Source organism: Lygodium microphyllum, chromosome 4 (genome assembly GCF_053477565.2).
Source record: "Lygodium microphyllum isolate KBCC chromosome 4, Lygodium_microphyllum_v1.1.10, whole genome shotgun sequence".
NCBI classification, from domain to species: domain Eukaryota; kingdom Viridiplantae; phylum Streptophyta; class Polypodiopsida; order Schizaeales; family Lygodiaceae; genus Lygodium; species Lygodium microphyllum.
The window spans coordinates 109,898,826-109,920,797 of NC_141138.1; the positions used below are offsets into that span (position 1 = coordinate 109,898,826).

Sequence of the window (21,972 nt, forward strand, 5' to 3'; positions counted from 1 at the left end):
GCCTTCCAGAAGTTCTACTCACCATGCGTGTTATTTACTCATATTGTTCCAGTCATGTTCCACCAAGAACCACTTAGGGCCATGCCCTCATCCATTGGCTGTTTCACAAACCAATTGCAAACTCTCCAACTATGTGAACTTGTGGATTCAAGAAGGAAGTTCTGAACCTGATTGTGAATAGGAGTTTGGTGGGAATAGGTCCTAAGCTAACCTTGTGGAAGCTCCTTTTAGCCTTCCTTATCATCATGACCATCATCATCTCATCAGCATGATGATCATCACAACATCCTTAATCCTTATTTTCCCCTTTACCTTAGCCTACATGTATCTTTTTGAGATCTTGGGCTAGGGTATCTTTTAGGTTTATGATTGCTTTCACTATCAGGGTGGCCCCATGGCCAGGACTAAATTAGGTGCGACTTGTGAGCTCTTTTGTTCAAGTCTCTCTCTCTCTCTCTCTCTCTCTCTGTGGTTCTGTGTCCTGACTCCTCTGTCTCTCTCAAGAGGACTCCCTTAAGGGTATGGCACTTTGCTCTCTCTGGAGTCAAGGACAACCCACCCCCCCTCTCTCTCTCTCCCTCCCTCTCTCTTTCTGACACAAATCTCTCTTCTCTTTCCCCTAGGGCCCTCTCTCTCAGATCGCACGTTTGAATAAGCAAGCTTTCGCCATCTTCCCTCCCCCCCTCTCACTCTCTCTCTCTCTCTCTCTCAAGTCTCAACCATAACATAAATTTTTGTTGCTGTTATAGACCGAACCATCAGCGGGTATAGACTCATCGTCTTGCAGCCAGCCGGTCTCGTATTACTTTTCTCTCTCTCTCTCTCTCTCTCTCTTTTTGCAACTCCCTCCCTCAACACGTGCTGTCTCACACCTGCATGCTCTCCCTCCCCCCCCTTTCATCAACACGAGAGAGAGAGAGAGAGAGAGAGATTCCTGCTGCCTAGACATATCTGCGTCAAGGAGAGTAGATCAGTTGCTGTACAAGCTGCTTGGATTGACATGCCAACCTTGATCCCATGATCCTCACTGATCATCAGTAAGCTCTTCCCATCTCTCTCTCTCTCTCTCTATCTCTCCCCCCCCTCCGAATTATGCCATGATTCCAGTGTTAACGTGCCGGTGTTTTCATGTAGACACTATCATACTACACTGCATCATGTCTCTGATCACGAAATCTCTCTCAATCACAAAGTTTGTTTTGCCCCTCAGTAGACTTAATCACAGAAAGCCATTCAAAATTCACGAATCTCACGCATATTTTCGAGCTTCTGTCGCACACCGTAGCTCATGATCACACTCTCATTTTGGGCGTGTGTGTGAGATCTATTTTCACCTTTGCTCTTCTGTGATGACTCGCGATCATGTCCGAAGACTAGTTTCAGAGAATTGCAGTACGAGGGCAATTCCGACAAGCGAATTTCTATCGTTTGTAGCAATGTGCAAAAAATATGCAATGGATGAGTGTTTATAGAGCCCGAGCGGGCTACTCGACGCCCTGTGTTTAGTGTCACGCAAAGAATATGCAGTTGACGATGGTTCGAACATCGCAGTTCATTTATTGGTAGCTAATGCTAGGGTTTGTGTTTTTCCCCGTGCCTGTTATGAGTCTCTCTGGTAGTTGTGCTTTATACTGATCGCACTTTTACTCCAGTCTTGCTGAACTCAAAATGCCTGTGCGATTCCTTCCCATCATACGTCTCTGTATCCTCCAACCAACTTCGGAAGAGAATTTCCTTTCCTGGTCCTTCCCAGCTAGCCCATGGCGGTGTGGTTGTGCTTGGAAAGTCCCTGGATAAAGTTGAGGGGCTCCCCTAGGCCTTGCAGTTGCTTGAGGTGCGGCGCCCAAGCATACCCTCTCAGGAACACTTTTATTCTGCAGGGGGTGGCCTCTAGATCATGTGAATGCCGCATTGATGATTATAAGGATTCAATCCCATCACTCTCATACTGAACTATCTGTGGGCATTGATAGTCCATGGCCAAAACACCCAAACAATCGGTAAATGCACAGAATTCATATGCCCTTCAGTAGTGTGTACATTGAAGAGTCTGGAATTGGAGTGGCTTGTTCTAGATTCCACCATGATTAGCATACATGCTCTTTGGCCCATTGTTAAGTTCATTTCCTGAGGGTATTAGCTTCTTGATGCCCCTAGTTTTATTTTAAGTGCTTCTTACTAATGGTGTTCTAACAAGTGAACTGAATGAAGCAAAATAAGCAAGCATGCTTTGAGCTTCTCACAATCCTGATCGTCACCTATAAAACTGCACATAGGTCTCTTTTGTTAACAGGTGGCTTAGAATCAGTCAGTAGGTTGGTGGGTTTGAGTCACCTAGGTCCAATGCAAGTTTTCCAATTGTAGAGGGCAGTTGTCAACCTGTTATAAGGAGATGTTACTCCCCGGGCTTCATGCATCAGCTAAAAATACAATGGCAGCTCATTGGAAGCAACCAGAAAACACAAGTCGAAAAAACATAATTGAAATGGCAAGCTCTAGCCTCTTTCCATCATATATTTGCTTACATCGAAAACAGAATTGAAGCTTGAGACTATTTTGTAGGAGAGCAGAGTTGTATGAGGAGAAAATGGTGGCGGAACTTCAATGACTTTACCCTATCAGAGGCCACTGCATCTTACCAGCTGGACGCTTGATCTGTTTGTTGGTTGTTCTGTATTATGTTATAATACTAGCTGCATTGGTCTAGTTGGTTCACAACCGTTTGATATCGAAATTTCTCTTTATTTACTGATTTGACAGGGCTTATGCAGGAACCTAGGGCGCTTAGGCATGCTATTGTTGCTGAATGTTGTTGAGCATAAACATTGTTTTATTGATTCAAAATGGTATTGTTTTGAGTGTTGCTATCATTTTTGTTGCAACAATGACAGTATATTTTCATACAGAGCTCTGGTCAATGTTAACTTGGTGCCTTTGTACTTACATGACAGGTCGCTGAGACATTTCTATTCCAAACAGAGGACCTACAGTTTTTTGAGCCTTTTTTACCTATCAAAAGCTACTCGTCTTCACTTTTAGCCTATGCAAATATGATCCTAGCAGACCTACTGCTGGTCCTCTATTTGAGCAGAGTTTCTGGGCTGGCAGGTCCTGTAATAATTCTGGAAGATCTATTTTGAACAACGTGATAAAGATCGTTTGGAAACAGTGCTCTTGGAAGGTAAACCTTCAGGGATAATCTGATAATCTGCAAGCACGGGCAGATGGTATCATTTGACACCTGCGCATTCACCTCTGCAGATGAACTATTGGCTGGTCGAGTGAAGGGCATAGACAGGGGCTTTCCTACTGGGGCAGGTGTTGCTTCAACTAAGCCAGCAGGTTGGGGTGAGGTAGAGCTATTTAATACAGCTGGTCAGAACTTACAAGTGACACTTCCTTCTACCTCTTGCATGACATTCACTGATGGGTTAGGAAGCACTCTAGGGGCAGAAAATAGAGATCATATGGTTGCATACTTGCGAGGAGCAAGTGTACAGCCTGCTACAATGCAGGGTCTGCGGCCTGTAGATGCCAGTTTCACTGGGTACCCAGATGCTGTACATGTGCCCAACACATTACTTTTCTCTCATGAAGTTGCACAAAACATGTCTGTTGATGGTATCAACCGGCAACAGCAGAATCTCACTGGATTTCCTCCTCCACCTGCAGTTACACACAGCTCCTTTGCAGCTACATATAACACAAATGTGGCACATGCTCAAGCAAACCCACTTTCAAATCATGTCACCAGTAATGGGTACAACTGGTCTACAGTAAATGAGTTTGCATTCCTACCATCTACTATTGATCAGCGACTGGTTGCCAAGCCTACACAAATGGAACCGGAGTCTCATCTGAAATCTGGAGTAATTGAATTCAACTCCAGGCCCCCGTCAGTTCACATTGAGCAGGCATCGGTACTTCGCAATGTTGTTGCCCTTGGTCTAAGTATAGACAACTCACAACCCTTATCCAGGCCTAGTCAAAATTTATCCTTGTCTCTGTCACCACATCAACACACACCTCAGTTGCAACAGCTGCACTATGATAATGGGCAACCAATTGGATCTGGATTAAGCAGCTCTCCAGAGGCAGTGCATACTTCTGCCGATGGTAGTGGAAGAAAGGGGGACAGACAAATGGAAACATGGGTTGGGCCTTTTGGAGTTTTGGGTTCTGGCTATCAAAAGTCTGTGCCGAATGGAAGCAACACTGTTGTGCCTCTGGAAACAAATCTTCAGATGTTTGCAGGACTAGGTGTATTCAGTGGTTCACGGTACTTAAGAGCAGCACAAACACTTCTCGAGGAACTTGTCAGTGTTGGGCGTGGTGTGAATAACAACTCATTGAGACTTGGTCATTTGGAATCTTCCATGCCCAGCTCTCTTACAGAATGCTCCTTCTCAAAGGCTGCAAGCTTATCAGAAAAGGTCACTGGTGCTTCACATAAGGAGCAAGTAGCCTGTTTCAAATCTGCACTAAGTACTGTTTCTGATCCTGAACAGAAGATTTCCACTATTATTGAGCACACATCACAGAGAAGTCAAGAACTTCAAACAAAGAAAGCAAGGTTGTTGGCCATGCTTGATGAGGTGATATAGCTCTCTTCCAGTATGATGGTATCCGTTCATTTCCTGTTGTGCTGTGATATTATGGTGGTTTTTTTGTGTGAATATGTTCAACAGTGCCGTTGAATTGGTGTGTCATTGTTCTCGTAGCCTGTATTCATTACAAGGCTATATGGCTCTTAAATGACACACATGAATCTTGCAGGTAGATCGCAGATACAAGCAATACTACAATCAAATGCAGACAGTGGTGAATTCTTTTGAAGCTGCAGCAGGGTTTGGTGCTGCCAAAATGTATACTTCATTGGCTCTACAGACCATATCAAAGCATTTCCGCAGCCTTAGAGATGCAATTGGTGAACAAATTCGGTCTGCAAGCAGAGCGTTGGGAGAGGAAGATTTTCCACTCATAAGTTTTGGACGTCTACATTGTGTGGACCAGCAGATAAATCAACAAGCAGCTCTGCAGCGTCTTGGAATGGTGCCGCAGCACACATGGCGGCCACAAAGGGGTTTGCCTGAGCGTGCCGTTGTAGTTCTAAGAGCTTGGTTATTTGAGCATTTTCTTCACCCGTAAGCCACCAGCAGCACTAGTTGACCCTCTGTATGCTGTATTGTCTCAATTGTAAACCTTTGAAAGTCGTATTATTGGGAGGCAGTTACTGAAGTCCCATGTTGCTTGTGGAAATACTGCAGGTACCCCAAGGATGCTGACAAACATATGCTGGCCAAGCAGACTGGGCTTACTAGAAACCAGGTGATGACCTGCAAGCATAACTTATTGTATAAGATTTTACTTGATCATTCTAGCTTCGAATTTGGTATTGGAAAGGTAATCTGTACATTCTACAAAACGAAGCAGAAATATACTGCAAATTTCTATTCACTAATCGTTGGTTGTGGATGATATTGCATTTGGATAGGTGTCCAACTGGTTTATCAATGCCAGGGTAAGGCTTTGGAAACCCATGGTTGAAGAAATGTATTTGGAAGAACTAAAGGATGCTGATGTGAATGCAAGTCGGTGCAATAGATCAAATCTTCACAGGGAGGACTGTGACAACCTGAAGAGTGGTACTGCAAGTATAGTCAATCAGCAAAATGTAGTGGAATTCGATAGCAGCAGTCAAGGATATAAACATGGAAGAGTTGAACCTGACAGTAGTGATGAGGCTGTAGTAACTGATGAGCAGATAGTGTCAGACTACCAGCGAGCAGTCACAAACAATATGCTAGCACAAGTAGCTGCTTTGGATGTCGCAGATCCTCATCTTTTACGTGGGGCAAAGAAGTCCAGGAATGGCTTGGGTATGGATCCCTTACCAGAAGGTGTAAAATTGGAGGGAGCTGGGAGGGAAGAAGGGCTCGACAATGGGAACAAGCAGAACTTTCACATCAGGGGTTTCGGTTCCGGTCTTGAAACCTTCCATTTAGGGGTGATGGGTAGGGGTGAGGAAGATGGAGGGTTTTCTACTGTTCCAGCAGGATACAATGATGTGTCCCTTACGCTTGGGCTTCAGCATTGTGACTCTCTATCCCTTGTGGAGGCTCAACACCAGCATTATTACCTTCATCAGCACCAGCAACAGGGTCTTCTTTCTCACTTTGCTGGAGCTGGCCTATGACCAGAAAACCTAACAACTTGCAGTTGTTCAGGTCATTATTGCTCCATTGCCAACTCGGTAGTTTGAGTTGTTCCAATCTTTTAAGCCCTAGCCTTATCCAAATGTACTTCTCTGTGCACCTGATGCATCAAGGTGCATTGATATCTGGCTGTATGTATTCAGGTCTGATACAATCAGCAGCAAGCATTACATGTATTTTCTGCATTGCATCAGAAGCTTTTCAAATTTCCTGCTAGATATAGTTTTGTCCAACTGATGTGAATGGTAGCAAAATTTAATGAGCATGTCTCGCTACAACTTTTTATTTGATTAATCAGTATATCTAGTTAATGACCTAAACACAAAGCTTTAATAGACTTTATGATTGCACCAACTTCTTATTTGGTTAATCAGCATGTTTAGTAGGACAATACAACTGCTACACTCCATTGACCACATGTTTGGTTATGCCTCTTAGTGTTTCCCAGCCAAGACAAATGGGTATATGTATAATGCAGTTGATTGTGTGTATTCAGCAACCTGCATGTGGTGTATCTAGTAGTAGATGCATGATCGGTTTAATGGCCTTAAGCAGTTGCAAATGTATATTGATGCATGATCAGTTTGAAGGCCTTAAGAAGTTGCAAATGTTTATTGCATGTTATATACATGCATCTATAATTATATATGTGGTTATGACATATACAAGTATATATGCAAGTATATACTGGATGGTAAGTGTATGTGTGCTTATAGTTGTGGAAGGGCCTAAGGTTCAATACCCACAATTTGGTGTCTCCACAATTAGGGGTGTATCTACCATTGGTTGAAGCCCAATCAAATAATACAAGAACTTGCAAAAGGAAAAAAACACCTTATATGATGTGTAGATGCAGTGGGAGTATGCAAATGTGCCTTAGATGCACAATACAACTAGGCCTATGTCCTTTGGAAGTGTGCATATGTGCCTAATATACTTGCATGTGTGCAAATCTGTTGTACTTGTAATATGTGTTGGCCTATGTACTTTTATCTTTTATGAGTGGAGTACATTTGTGGAATCGATGCTCTCGACAAATTGTGCAAATGTGACTATTGAATGCATAAATGTTGATGCCCTTACTAGGAAGGGTGCTTGTAGGTGGAGTGGAGTGGCAATTGTCTACATGCATATGCAAAATAAGTTATGGGTGCCCAATTATTTGTGCATGATGTTTGGTGTCTCTTCACACAATTGGCTAAAGCATTGTGTTAGGAGAAGCATGTGCATGCATTTTTGAGGATTTTGATGCTTGTAATTGTGTGGTTGTATTCATGTATGGGTTTATTGGATGTGAGGTAGTGATAAGTGCTTTTTCTTTTGCTTGCACCATTACCCTTGGTATTTTCTTGCTATCTTGTTCTTTAAATAATCTCAATCGTAAAGGGACCATATTAGCTTCTCAGCTTGCAAACAATCATCATCCCTTTTATTTGTAAATCAAACGTATCATCTTTTTTATTCAAGGTTTCCAATTTGAGGTGTTTGGTTGCATGTTATGATCTACAACTTAAACTACTCTAGTATACAAAAATATAGTTATTAAGGTGCATGCAACATGAGTGTGAAAAGCTACAAGTAGCTTGAATGAATTTAGATGTTTGATTGGCATTTAAAAGATTCATATATGTGACCATATTATGTAATACTTGATTGTAATTTATGATTGAACAAAGCAATTACACCAGCAATTTGTCAAGATTGTACATAAAAATATCATATACCTACAAAACGGATCACATCTTCTAGCTAGATATTAATTATGCTCTTACTTTGTGATGGCCTACATCGTATAAGCTATGGAGTACACATTTACTGGGAAAAACAATGAAATGCATCCCAACATGTGCTTGGCCCAAATGTCACCCATCTCTAGTAATAACATTTTTCTTAGATGAGGAAACGATATTTGTTGTTGACTTCTTTTCAATTGTTTGGCTTGGCCAGACATCATTGATAACCAATCCAATAGTGAGAAGCAAATATTTGAAGGGTTTGGAGAATTTAGGGTGGGAATGGAATCAATAAGGAACCTTAGAAGGCGAATTAAATGTTGAATTTATCAAATGGTGCCATGCAAAATTCCCTTGTTTGTACTTGCATGAGAGATGGACAAAAAGGAAGAATGATACAATGTGATTGAAAAAAATTAGATAGGACATAGACTTGTATATTTTCTCTACAACTCACGATTGGGAAGATAATGAGCTCAATTGTATGCCAATGGAAACAAAGCCTACAAAAATACCCTACTTGAGTTTAAAGCCTCTTTAAAACCCCACATATGGTTCTTTAAGTAGATCTTAAATAGCTTGAAGGTAGAGACATCTAAGAATAGAAGGTATTGGGGTGTATGTTCCAGTATTGTTGATGTAGTTGACCAATTGAGTATCATTTTATAAACGAACATTCTTTGGTAGGTACTCCACTCCCCCATCTTGAGAACCTCAACACTTTGTGTCTTCAATGTGCTCGATATGGCTAAGTGGGTAGTTGTGGTGCTCCAAGTTCTTATGCATTGTTTTCATAACACCATGCCTCAAGTTTATTTCCCTTTGCCACTCTAATGGTTCAACAACTCAAATTGTAAGCTTGGGGTCACACCTAAATCTATTGGCCCAATTGTAGCCTTGTATCCCTACTAAAGGGGTTCATCGTGACAAAACTATGTTTGCAAACATTTCTCTTGGACCTCTTGGCTAGTGCAAGTGGCATTTTTAACAAGTTATTAGTGTCTAAAAAACATGATTGGTGTGCATTGCATGTGAAGTGTTTGAAAACAAAAGTGGCTAGGTATTATAAATTTAGCTACTCAAAAATGCTGCTAAAATAACAAAAATATACATAAATTATTGTGTCAAACCATGCTATTGGCATAATAATTGAGTACAATGTTGTTACCTTTTAGGATGTCATTCGTAGTCCTTCACGAGGTGACTCCCTAACTATCGGAAAACTTTGGTTAGTTCTTGTAGATGAGAGGGCTCTTCCTTGGAAGAGATTCAATCTTTTCTTGTTCTGTTCCAAGCTTCTCTTTTGTAGCGACGTTTCTCTCTTTGTCTCCCTACTAAACTCCGCCATGTCTTCATTCATTATATGTTCTACATGTATTTAGTTTATACTTTAAGCTATGCATATCCTTATATATTAAGCCAATGCACACTCTTTTGTATTTAGGCTAGTGCATAGCCATGTTACCTCTAAAGTTCTCAAAGAGGAGGTGGTAAATTGATATCGATGAGGTGGATGTTAACTATATGTTTGTGAAATATGTTATTTTGTGCATTGTCAAAACCCATTGTAGATTTGAGGTTTTGGTGTGGGTTGTCAAAAATGTCTTCCATGAAAACTAGTGTTCTTGCAAACAAGTTGTAAATTATAGCACTAAGCTATTGTTAGTTGGTGGATGCCCATAGATTATAGCCAGTGTTCACAGAAAGCGTCTTGTGCAATTGATTCAAAACCTTCAACCTTGACAATTTGTAGGTGTTTTCGAACGTTTTGGAGGTCTTTTGGCCAAACTACACCCTATCTATTTATTTTAAAACTTCTCTAAAAAAATTTCACGATTTTTTTTTGGCGAATTTAACGAATTCAATCGACACTAAACCTCGGTTGTTCGTGAACATGGGCTAATAGCTTATAGGAGAAGGCCCTAGGGGGGAAGACCCATGGGCCATGAGCAACAGGGTTATAGGGGGGGCAGGCCCAAAATACCAAGTGAGGCAGTCACAGTGGATGATAATGGGGGGTTACTTGGAATATATAATTATAATAAGAAGAATAATAATTCCCACTATGAAAAGGAAGTACGCCTGGCACGTGGCAGGAAGCTACTTGTACTGGGCGCACCGGCCTATATGAGTAGAGGCAGCTGGCTGCTGCAGCTCGGCTTGGGGGGGGGGGGGGGCTGCCACGTGTCCGGGAGGGGCTTTTCCCGCAGGCGTACGACGCTTGGGGGCAATGCATCTGGAAAATGGCCCCATTTTTAATTGGGATTAAATGCTCTCTGACAATGTCAATAATAGTTATGACCTCCGTCTCCGTGGGCCCCATGCCTTCTTCCTACCTAGTTCACAACCTTCGCTTTCTCAGCAGCGAGCACTGAGCCCTGTCCCTTCAAAGGTCATGTGTCCAGGGAAAGAAAGTCGAGGTTCCATGGAAACGCATTTGCAATCTGCAAATTCTCTAAACAAAGGTCTTTCTTGGTATTGATAATATTGAGGATAGCAGCTTTCAAAAGTTGAAAGTTGAAACCTTAGCCTTCCAACCTTTTAGTTCCTTACATAGTACCACACCACTCCTAGTATCTAGCATCCCTCTAGAAGTAGGTCCTTCCATCTATTGCCAAAATGTTTTACAGTAAAGACTCCCTTGCCCACCTACTTCCACTGATGCAACCTCTACCCTAGCATTCAAACGGATTGAGTGCATCAACAATCAGAAGCATAGTGCCCCCCCTTTTACCCTCATAACAATAACCACCAAATACCTTCTTATATCCTTTGATATGAATGCCCTGTGCTTCTACTGCTCCAAGCTTAACTTCTTGCGATGCCACAACATCTGGTTTTCTTTTCCTTATCATGGAGTAGCATGCATCCCTCTTGGCTACACTTCCACATTCCAAGTTATTAGGGTTAGCCTTTTCATGAGATACTTACATACGAAGATCTCCTCCTCTTCCCCTTTACCTTTGTCTTGCAAAATAGTTTTTATTAGTTAGTGGCTTACATGCCAAATTTTTAAGTGATACATTCTTCTTTCCATTAGTTGCCACATTCTTGGGTGGGTTGTTCTCCTTATTTGAAGTGTTTTGGGGCTTGATCATGTTTCTAATCAATTGATTGATGCTTCTTTCTTTGTGATCTTCCTTCTTGATGTGGCTAATCTCTCTCTTCTTTCCTTTGCTAGACTTGAGATGCTAGCCTTCCTCTTTAGAAGCATAGCCTAATGCTTTATTTTCCCCCTCCTTATTTTCTTCTTGTACGATCGTGGGATTCTACTACATGATTACCTCTAAGCTCTCCTTACATGGATAGCCTTTAGCTCGTAGCATATATTCTAGAACTTGGTCTACTCGCTTAATTTGCCCATCCATGTGAAACTGAGATTATATCTAACCTTTTGAATATCGCTCTCTAAAAATGGTGGTTAAACCTCATTGACTGACTTGCACTAGGACTATCATGACACTCTTAAAGAATTTGGTGATGTGTGTCTTATTTCTAGGGCAACATATGTTCAATCCTTGTAAAGCGAATCCATTGATGATAAAAAATTTCCATTGATTGAGCTCATCACTTGTAAGAGAGGAGTCATGTGTGGGATTCACATCCTATGCATGGATTCGTGAGGAATCCCTTCTTTTAACAACATTCCACACCTTTGCAAAGGACTGATCATGCTCACATTTGCTTCTAATAGAGCACTCTTCAACACTAAAAATGAGGGAGACTCAACCTCAGGTGTTCTACTTAGAGCATTAGCTATGACATTTTATCGACCTTGTGATAATGTAGCTTGCAATCTAACTCTTGAAGGAATCCAATCCATACAGTCTTTATTTCCTTCAAACTCTTTTGGGAAGTGAACCACTTGATACTCTCTCGATCAAATACAACCTCAAATGCAGCATCATATAAATAATGGTATCACTTCTTCAAAGTATATGCAATTGCATAGAGCTCACATTTTAAAGTAGAATACTTTTGTTGAGCCTTATCATAGGTGTATCCACTTAGAGCAACATGGCCCCAATGGATATGGTACTAGCATTAGTTTCCACCGCAAAGGGTTTGTGTGGATCCACTATAGCTAGCATTGGCATAGTAGCAATAACTACTATGAGTTTATTAAAAATGCATTGTTGGTCATCACCCCAAGAGAAAGTGCAACCTCGAGCTTTCAATCAATTCATCATAGGAACCAACTATTCTACCACAACCGTTGATGAATTTGTAATACAATCCTGCCAAACCAATGAATTATTTATAACTCCTTAAGATTCGTGGAATGAGGCCATTGTCATATAGTCTAGACCTTATGTAGATCCATGCTAATACGTTCTTAAAATATTATATAGCCAAGGCAGTGAGCTTCCATCTTGAAAAATTCACATTTACTTTCCTTCACATAAATTTTATGCTTCTCGAGTAGCTCAAAGACGGAATGAAGATGCTTTCCCTATTCTTCTTCAAAAAAATTGTAAATCAGGATATCATCTATGAAAAACACATCAAATTTTCCTAGAGATGGACATAAGACACTATTCATAAGTGTCATGGATGTTGCATGTGCATTAGTTAGGCCAAAGGGTATGTAACTTAAACTCAACTTAAAAATTGGAATGGTGGAAATGCATTTGAAAGGCTGTTTTAGGCACATCCTATATGTGTATTTTGACTTGATGGTACCCTAAACTCAAGTCAATCTTGGTGAAGTATGGTTTCCTTTTAAGTTGATCAAATAACTCATCAACATGAGGAAGTAGATACTTATTCTTTATTGTGATCACATTTAGACCATGATAGTTTATACACATATGCATGGATCTATCCTTCTTCTTCACCAATAATATAGGCGAAGCCCATCATTGATAAAGAATTGGGTTAAATTAACCCTTGTTGGAGATAATAAATAAATTGCTTCTCTACGTTGCTAGCTTCATTGGCATTAAGTTGATAAGGTAGTCCACTAATGGGTTTTCTCAATGGTAGAACGTCAATATTGTACATTATAGTATGTTATCCTAGTAGCAAATTAGGAGCAAACACATCGTCACATTTTTAAGTGAGTGTCACATCTTAGTATGAACATGTGTTATAGAGAGAGAAGAAGAGCCCATTAGAGAATTTTATGGAGAAAAATATTCCTTTAAAGAGAGAGAGCATGCACTTAATTACTTTATCATTAGTTTCCACCAAAGAAAAGTCAACAACATCATCATCTGTATATATATAAGAGGGGATGGTGGAACATTCTACTCAGCTAGCAATAAAACACGCACACCATTATCCTCAAATACAAGAGAGTTGTGCTACTAACTATGTTTTAGTGTGGTGCCCAAGTTGTTTGACCATTCTCAGTATGCCCTTCATACATCCTTCTCACTGCCATCATAAGAGTGACAACCTAGGTATAAGTGCTAGGTACTAAGAAAACATATTTTCTTAACCAATGTATAGTTAAGATAGATTTGCATTGATTCATCATCCACCACAAGTATATAAATTCATTATCTGTTAATCATGCCATATATATGAAACGACTCATGGAAGACAAATGTGGATTATCATGGAGACGTAGTCAAACACATGCATGCTTATCAAGCTAGTAGCTAACTTCTACATCCAAATACTTAGAACAAGCCTCCAAAGGAAGCTTCATGTGCATTTCTTTTCCTTTTCCCTTACTCTTTTTAGGATCATTTTCTTGAGTTGTGGACAATCCTTGCATTCATGAGGGGATAAATAATTAAAAAACAACTTCTTCTTATGTACTCTTGCAAGCTTTTCCTTGAGAGTGGCCCTCTAGTCCCCATGGGCCACCTAACATTAATATATTTTAATGCAACACTAATCTTTCCCTTCCCTCTCTTATTAAATGCTAATGTTGATGCAAACTTTGAATGGGAAAGATGCATATGATGCCAGGAGGCATATTTCGTGGTGGATTTCGTGCCACGGTGGATTCTGTGAGGTTTTACGGTGGATTTCGTAAACTTTGATGACCGGGGCTCATACACAAAGTGGATTCTTTGTGCGAGAAGTTGATGGGGACGCCTGTCCTTTTCGGGCGTTTCATTAATTTAGTGTGTACATGGGTGATTCCATAGCGGGTGATTCCGCAAAATGCATATTAAATTAATAAACATTTATGAGTTTAGAGTGCGCACTCGTAATAAATTAAGGTTAGGATTTATTTCTAACCAGTTGATTTATTTATGTAGTTGAAGACTACTAGGTATTCACTTTTGTCGGTTTAATTGTATTATTTTACTAACAATTGTGAATGCTTCAGTTGATGTGTAGAGATAGCAGCAGTGGCGGAGGAAAGCATTGAAGGATAGCAAGTATTCGATTTATGGATTATATTTTGATGGGCGCATACCTTAGGTATGGCACCTATATTTTGTCATGCCTATTTATTAAGGCGTCGGATATTTATTATTATTTTGTATGCGCATGGGCGCATGATTATGTTATTTCTATTTGGACATTGTATTGGGCGTGCCAGACTCTTTGGGCACCGTCCACTAGCTTTATTCCTATTTTGTGTTAAAGCAAACTCAAAAGCTAAAAGCTTGCTATTTTGTAATTTGGTCTATTATTTGAGCTTGAAGATGAATAATACATAAAATACATGCTTTGTGGAGCGTTCACACAAGGCATGGGGGGAGATTGCACCCAATTGGTCTCTTGTTCTTGTCGTTCATGCTTTTTACCTTGTAATTTGTGCAAAAAGTAGAGTTCTATTGTTCTTGGGGACCTTCCGGTGTTCACTACGCGAGTGTACAACATTCGATCTGCGCACCAGTGGTATCAGAGCTAGGTTAAGATCAAGAGCTTCCAATTGCTACCCATCTCGTGCGAAGGCGGAGCTCCTGGAACGATCGGGCTCTACAATCAATCTCGTTGCGAACGGTCGATACAGGCAGATTTCTAGTGATCAAGAACCCCTGTTTCCATCATCGGATCACGAAGGACCGGTCTGCAGAGGCGGAGGACCAGTTCCAATTCTCTAACATCAAGTCGTTTTCTTTTCTGAGTTACAGTAAGGTCAATATCTTCATAAGTATAAAAGCTTAAGTCAAAAGCTTAATTGAAAGCTTAGTTAGATTCAAGCAATTCAAATCGTCAAACAACGGCGGCATCATCTCAAAAATTTCGGCGTCAGAAAATGGCCCCCCGGGGGTATGATACCAAGAGGCATATTTCACGGTGGATTTCGTGCCACGATGGATTCTGTGAGGTTTTACGGTGGATTCCGTAAACTTTGATGACCGGGGCTCATACACAAAGTGGATTCTTTGTGCGAGAAGTTGATGGGGACGCCTGTCCTTTTCGGGCGTTTCATTAATTTAGTGTGTACATGGGTGATTCCATAGCGGGCGATTCCGTAAAATGCATATTAAATTAATAAACGTTTATGAGTTTAGAGTGCGCACTCGTAATAAATTAAGGTTAGGATTTATTTCTAACCAGTTGATTTATTTATGTAGCTGAAGATTGCTAGGTATTCACTTTTGTCGGTTTAATTGTATTATTTTACTAACAATTGTGAATGCTTCAGTTGATGTGTAGAGATAGCAACAGTGGCGGAGGAAAGCATTGAAGGATAGCAAGTATTCGATTTATGGATTATATTTTGATGGGCACATACCTTAGGTATGGCGCCTATATTTTGTCATGCCTATTTATTAAGGCGTTGGATATTTATTATTATTTTGTATGCGCATGGGCGCATGATTATGTTATTTCTATTTGGACATTGTATTGGGTGTGCCAGACTCTTTGGGCACCGTCCACTAGCTTTATTCCTATTTTGTGTTAAAGCAAACTCAAAAGCTAAAAGCTTGCTATTTTGTAATTTGGTCTATTATTTGAGCTTGAAGATGAATAATACATAAAATACATGCTTTGTAGAGCGTTCACACAAGGCATGGGGGGAGATTGCACCCAATTGGTCTCTTGTTCTTGTTGTTCATGCTTTTTACCTTGTAATTTGTGCAAAAAGTAGAGTTCTATTGTTCTTGGGGACCTTCCGGCATTCACTACGCGAGCGTACAACATCCGATCTGCGCACCAGTGGTATCAGAGCCAGGTTAAGATCAAGAGCTTCCAATTGCTACCCATCTCGTGCGAAGGCGGAGCTCCTGGAACGATCGGGCTCTACAGTCAATCTCGTCGCAAACGGTCGATACAGGCAGATTTCTAGCGATCAAGAACCCCTGTTTCCATCATCGGATTGCGAAGGACCGGTCTGTAGAGGCGGAGGACCAGTTCCAATTCTCTAACATCAAGTCGTTTTCTTTTTTGAGTTACAATAAGCTCAATATCTTCATAAGTATAAAAGCTTAAGTCAAAAGCTTAATTGAAAGCTTAGTTAGATTCAAGCAATTCAAATCGTCAAACAACGGCGGCATCATCCCGAAAATTTCGGCGTCAGAAAATGGCCCCCCGGGGGTATGATACCAGGAGGCATATTTCACGATGGATTCCGTGCCACGGTGGATTCTGTGAGGTTTTACGGTGGATTCCGTAAACTTTGATGACCGGGGCTCGTACACAAAGTGGATTCTTTGTGCGAGAAGTTGATGGGGACACCTGTCCTTTTCGGGCCTTTCATTAATTTAGTGTGTACATGGGTGATTCCATAGCGGGTGATTCCGCAAAATGCATATTAAATTAATAAACGTTTATGAGTTTAGAGTGCGCACTCGTAATAAATTAAGGTTAGGATTTATTTCTAACCAGTTGATTTATTTATGTAGCTAAAGATTGCTAGGTATTCACTTTTGTCGGTTTAATTGTATTATTTTACTAACAATTGTGAATGCTTCAGTTGATGTGTAGAGATAGCAGCAGTGGCAGAGGAAAGCATTGGAGGATAGCGAGTATTCGATTTATGGATTATATTTTGATGGGCGCATACCTTAGGCATGGCGCCTATATTTTGTCACGCCTATTTATTAAGGCGTCGGATATTTACTATTATTTTGTATGCGCATGGGCGCACGATTATGTTATTTCTATTTGGACATTGTATTGGGCGTGCCAGACTCTTTGGGCACCGTCCACTAGCTTTATTCCTATTTTGTGTTAAAGCAAACTCAAAAGCTAAAAGCTTGCTATTTTGTAATTTGGCCTATTATTTGAGCTTGAAGATGAATAATACATAAAATACATGCTTTGTGGAGCGCTCACACAAGGCAGGGGGGGAGATTGCACCCAATTGGTCTCTTGTTCTTGTCATTCATGCTTTTTATCTTGTAATTTGTGCAAAAAGTAGAGTTCTATTGTTCTTGGGGACCTTCCGGCATTCACTACGCGAGCGTACAACATCCGATCTACGCACCAGCATATGCAGAAGTATTCCTATTTAACATGTCGTAAAAAAATCTATATACTCCTTATGACTTATTCTAGCATTTTAGAATATTGAGTTTTTACCTTGGCATTGTACTCATTATCCAAGCCTAAAAAAACCTTGAACGTTATGAAAGTAATCTAATCCATCAAGTTTGAGAATGATTTCTTTGTAATTGGATACATGTTGGGTTGAAGTTAGACTCTTCATTTGACAATTATTCCACATAATCTAATTAAGAGCCTTTTTATTCTCAAGGATAAATTTCTTTCGAAACATTTTCTCAAAACTTGCGTAAGTTGTAGGATGAGTAGTGGTATTAAGACTCATTCGCCACTTGTACGCCTTACCCTCAAGTTTGAGACTTGCCTTGAGGGCTCTAACTGAATTTGGTGTACAATAGCATAACTGATGTAAGTCACTCCATTATTGTGAAAAAAGTGTTGATTGCATACTTATTACAATCTCATTCCTCTCCTCAACAAATAGGTGGCTTCATATTCCTAACATGTTATTAGGCTCATGTGTACAAAGAGAGAGGAGCCAGAGATCATGGCACATTGTGATAGTCCTCTTAACCGAGTAGCTCTACGAGCAACCCTATATTCAAGAGGTGTATCTAGGACAACCAAATCTTGTTATCATACAAGTTTCTTTAAAAGGTCTGATATCTTAGTGATGATTTCATCATGAGCAACAAAAGTTTTCTACAATCTCAACATGCGAGCCACCACAAAACTAAATTCTCTACTTTCAAGTAGTTCAAGTCCATCTAATTCATGATTGCATCCTCATGCATGTGTACAAGGTCATTATGTTGTGCTTTGCAATGGCGAAGACATGATATGATGCTATAAACTAAGAGAGGCATGCTTACATGTGATATGTGTATAATGAAACAATTCATAAAGCCACAATCAAAGGTGATATGGTAGAACTCTAGAGACATCATATACCAATCCCTAGATGGGAAGTGCTTGAAAAGCTTGAAAGCTATTTATCTGCTCCAAAAGTAGCTTTTAAAAACTTATTGCTATAGAACTCTAGAGGCATCCTATACCAACCTATAGATGGGAGGTGCTTGAAAAGCTTGAAAGCTATTTATTTATGCCAAAACTAACTCTAGAGGCAATGTATGCCAATCAAAACACGGGAGGTGACATTAGCGGAGTTTTGAGGACTCAAAAATGCCCTTGTAAGAGATCCTAGCAAGAGAAAATATTTGGGGATTAAAAAGTCATTTTATGATTTTTAAAAAGTCCATTTTTCAATAAATGAGCATATCTAAAATGGTAAAATGTCATTATAATAGCACTCTCGTGACCTACATCAAATTTAAAAATATGGGCCTCCATAAAGATGATAGGGATTGGCCCAATAATGATCTTACCTTTTATCATAAAAGTGACAATGAATGCTCAATTTGATTTTTTTGCTCTCTCCATCCTCATTTCCTTATTCCTTATTCCTTCTTCTTGCTAGTATCTTCCTTGTTCTTCTTCTTTTTCAAATTCACATTTTCTAATATTGATCTTCAATCGCATCCTTAGCCTTAGATCAATCAGAGTTATCATGGAACCATCGGTTACTAGAATCAGCAAAATGTACATAATTGTCAATTGCAAGACTCTCTATATGCCTAGTATAATCTTCCCTATATAAACTTGAAGCTTGTTAGTAAGATTCTCTAGAAGCACTGGTTTGAGATTGAACTTTGCATTAATGAGGTATATATATATACATATATATATATATGTATATAATCTTCCATATAACTTGAAGCTTGTCAGTAATATCCTCCACAAGCTCTTGAAGGTTCAAAGGAACATTCAACATTGCCTTGATATCCTTGAACTTAGATAAATTTATTTTTTTGTGAAAAGAAAGTGAAAAATCATATAATTAGTTATCTCCTCAATCGACCCCTCAAGAGTACATATGAGAAGTAAGTTTTGAGTAAGCATTTTTTGGCAACCTCTAGTTTTATTCCACATAGTCCACTTGGTCCTCTTTTTCTTTTGGGCATATATCAAGCACCACTGCTACTCCTCCATTGCCACCACCACTACCACTAGCATCGTTACATCTTACTCTCCCCTCCTCATTAGAACAACAACTGATTCTCCTCTCTCTCTCTCCCCTCATATGTTGGGGACCAACCACCGACATCTCACTCCTCTCAATAACATTATTACTACTAGTATCACCACTACCACCACCACATCTTACTCTCCCCCTCCTCATTAGGACCACAACCAATTCTCCTCTCTCTCTCTCTCTCTCTCTCTCTCTCTCTCTCTCTCTCTCTCTCTCTCTCTCTCTCTCTCTCTCTCTCTCTCTCTCTCTCTCAGAGACCCTCAACATGCATCTCCCTCTCCTCCTTCCCCTCAATAACACCCTCTCTCTTTATCTCTTTCTCTCTTTCTCTCTAATAACACATTAGTAGTTCTCTCTCCTTAACTGCTTCACATCACTGCATTAAGCTTATGTGATTAATTTTTATAATATTTTCACAATGTTAGTGGTTGAATTTCACATACACAAATAATATCACACTCATGTATACATTCACATCCCCCCTCTCTCAATTATTTGTATGAATGTTATAATTACATCATGATGTATTAGTACTTTAGTTGTGCACACATGAGCAAAACTAGATACATTTACACTTACACATTCCCCCCCTCCCCCTCTCTCTCATATGTTGGGGACCAACCATTGACATGTCACTCCCCTTAAAACACACACACACACACACACACACACACATGTTGGGGATCCACGACACATATCTCTCTCTCCTCCTCATGAATAACAACCTCTCTCTCTCTCTCTCCCAACTTTGTCATTTATTATCTCTCTTTGTCTCTCTGTCTCTGTCTTTGTCTCTCTCTAACATTGCATTAGTAGTTCTCTCCTCTTAACTTATTTACATCACTAGATTAAGCCTCTGTGCTTATGATCTTTGATAATATTATCATAATGTTAATGGTTGAATTATGCATACATATGAGATATCACACTATATATATATTCACATCCCCCCTCTCTCCCTTCTTTGCACGTATTTTGTAACTACATATTGATGTGTTAGTATTTCAATTACGTACACACGAGAAAACCACATATACATTCACTTATACTTACATATTCCTCTCCCTCTTTCTCTTGCTCCCTCTCTTCCTCATTTCATTAGGCTTACATATTGATTGAAGTTATGCATTTGTTTACAATAGAACCTTTCAAGCAATTACTTTACAATCTATGTAAAATATAGCTTCATATTGCTTCGTTACTTGTAGTTTTTATTGCAAGACAATCAACTAATATTCTAGCATTTCTCGTGGTGTATAAATGCTTGTTTGCTAGATGATGTGTAGTATTACTTTGAATATATATCTTTGCTTCATGAATTGAGTGAAGCCCTAATATAATACAACGACTATAAGTGTCCAACTTATTAGCATCCACCCCATCACGATGCATGGGTCTCTTCTCATTGATGAATGCTCCTGCCATCTTCAACAATAGGTTGATGCAATACATTTTCAGACCTTATCTTGATTATTTCAATCTTGTCTTTTAATTATATTTTAGCATATTCCAAGAATGAAGAAGACCATGAACCATAGATGTGAATAGCTCTTGAAACAATGAGAACTCACAAGCTATATGCTAAAAAGAAGAAATGTACTTTTTTCAAAAAGCAGGTTGAATATCTAGGGTTCATAGTTTCAACAGAGCGGTATTTCACTGGATCCAACCAAGGTCAAAGACATATAAGATTGGCTACCCCCAACAACGGTCAAAGAAGTGTGAAGCTTTCTAGGACTAACGGGTTAGTATAGAGTCTTCATTAAAGACTATGTCTTGATCATTGTTACACCTCTCACATATTTACTCAAGAAATAGATCACCATTATATGGACATCTATTGAACAATCTAGCTTTGAAAATCTTAAGCATAGTTTGGTAACCGCCTCTATTTTAAGGCTACCTTACCTAAGCGAGAAGTTCGAAGTCATACTATCGCAAGCTCTCTTGCATTGGGGTGCATGCTTATGCAAGAAGGACATCCAATAGCCTATGCTTCAAGGAAATTAAGGATCCATGAAGGGAACTATACCATGCATGATCTAGAATTACTTGTTGTAATTCACGCCCTCAAATTATGAAGACATTATCTACTTGGTAGCAATTTTTCCTTAGTCACTAATCATAAAAGCTTGAAATGGATTTTCATTCAGCCAAACCTCAACATGAGGCAAAGCAAATGGATTAAGATTTTGCAGGAATTTGATTTTGAAATCAAATATAAACTAGGCAAAGAGAGTTGCAAATGCCTAAAGTCCTAAATCATTTCTCAATACTCTAATCCTAGAGGAACCCTCTAGGGCAGGAACTCTTGCCACAATGATTTCAATGCCCAATAGCCCTATCATAGAGATGGCCAAAGAAGAAGCAGTGGGTGAAGGATCTAGGCTACCAGAGAATGCTAAGAGAAATCCCCATTAAGGATACAAATCCAAAGCTCAAGTCAGAGTATTATGATTTTTCCATAAATTAGGAGCTTGTCTATTTCAAGACAAGACTATGTATTCCTGCAAGTTAGAAACTCAAGAAGAAAGTACTATGGGAAGCTCACGATTCTCTATTTTTAGGA

General features: G+C 39.7%; 1 protein-coding gene across 6 annotated transcripts; it reads left to right on the plus strand.

Annotated features, from left to right (window-relative positions):
- The first annotated feature begins 607 nt into the window (after window positions 1–607).
- On the plus strand, window positions 608–6,493 carry LOC148037467 (BEL1-like homeodomain protein 1). Of its 6 annotated transcripts, XM_087676420.1 has the most exons (7): window positions 2,019–2,488; window positions 2,571–2,665; window positions 2,772–2,846; window positions 2,952–4,595; window positions 4,777–5,144; window positions 5,268–5,328; window positions 5,495–6,493. In XM_087676420.1, exons 4-7 carry the CDS (start codon window positions 3,225–3,227, stop codon window positions 6,194–6,196), a joined length of 2,502 nt encoding a protein of 833 aa, XP_087532546.1. In that variant the 5' UTR covers window positions 2,019–2,488; window positions 2,571–2,665; window positions 2,772–2,846; window positions 2,952–3,224; the 3' UTR covers window positions 6,197–6,493. The 6 variants fall into 6 exon arrangements, with proteins under 6 accessions (XP_087532547.1, XP_087532549.1, XP_087532544.1 ...); XM_087676421.1 differs by lacking the exons at window positions 2,019–2,488; window positions 2,571–2,665 and adding an exon at window positions 608–1,037; XM_087676423.1 differs by lacking the exons at window positions 2,019–2,488; window positions 2,571–2,665; window positions 2,772–2,846 and adding an exon at window positions 608–1,037 and having other exon boundaries at window positions 2,952–3,181; window positions 3,262–4,595.
- The last annotated feature ends 15,479 nt before the right edge of the window (window positions 6,494–21,972 follow it).

Bases quoted from the DNA above. Each gene is read 5' to 3' on its own strand.
- LOC148037467 (XM_087676421.1), top strand. From the start codon at position 3,225: ATGGTATCATTTGACACCTGCGCATTCACCTCTGCAGATGAACTATTG. The intron at 4,596-4,776 runs GTGATATAGCTC...TGAATCTTGCAG, and splicing joins TGTTGGCCATGCTTGATGAG to GTAGATCGCAGATACAAGCA. The intron at 5,145-5,267 runs GTAAGCCACCAG...GAAATACTGCAG, and splicing joins TTTGAGCATTTTCTTCACCC to GTACCCCAAGGATGCTGACA.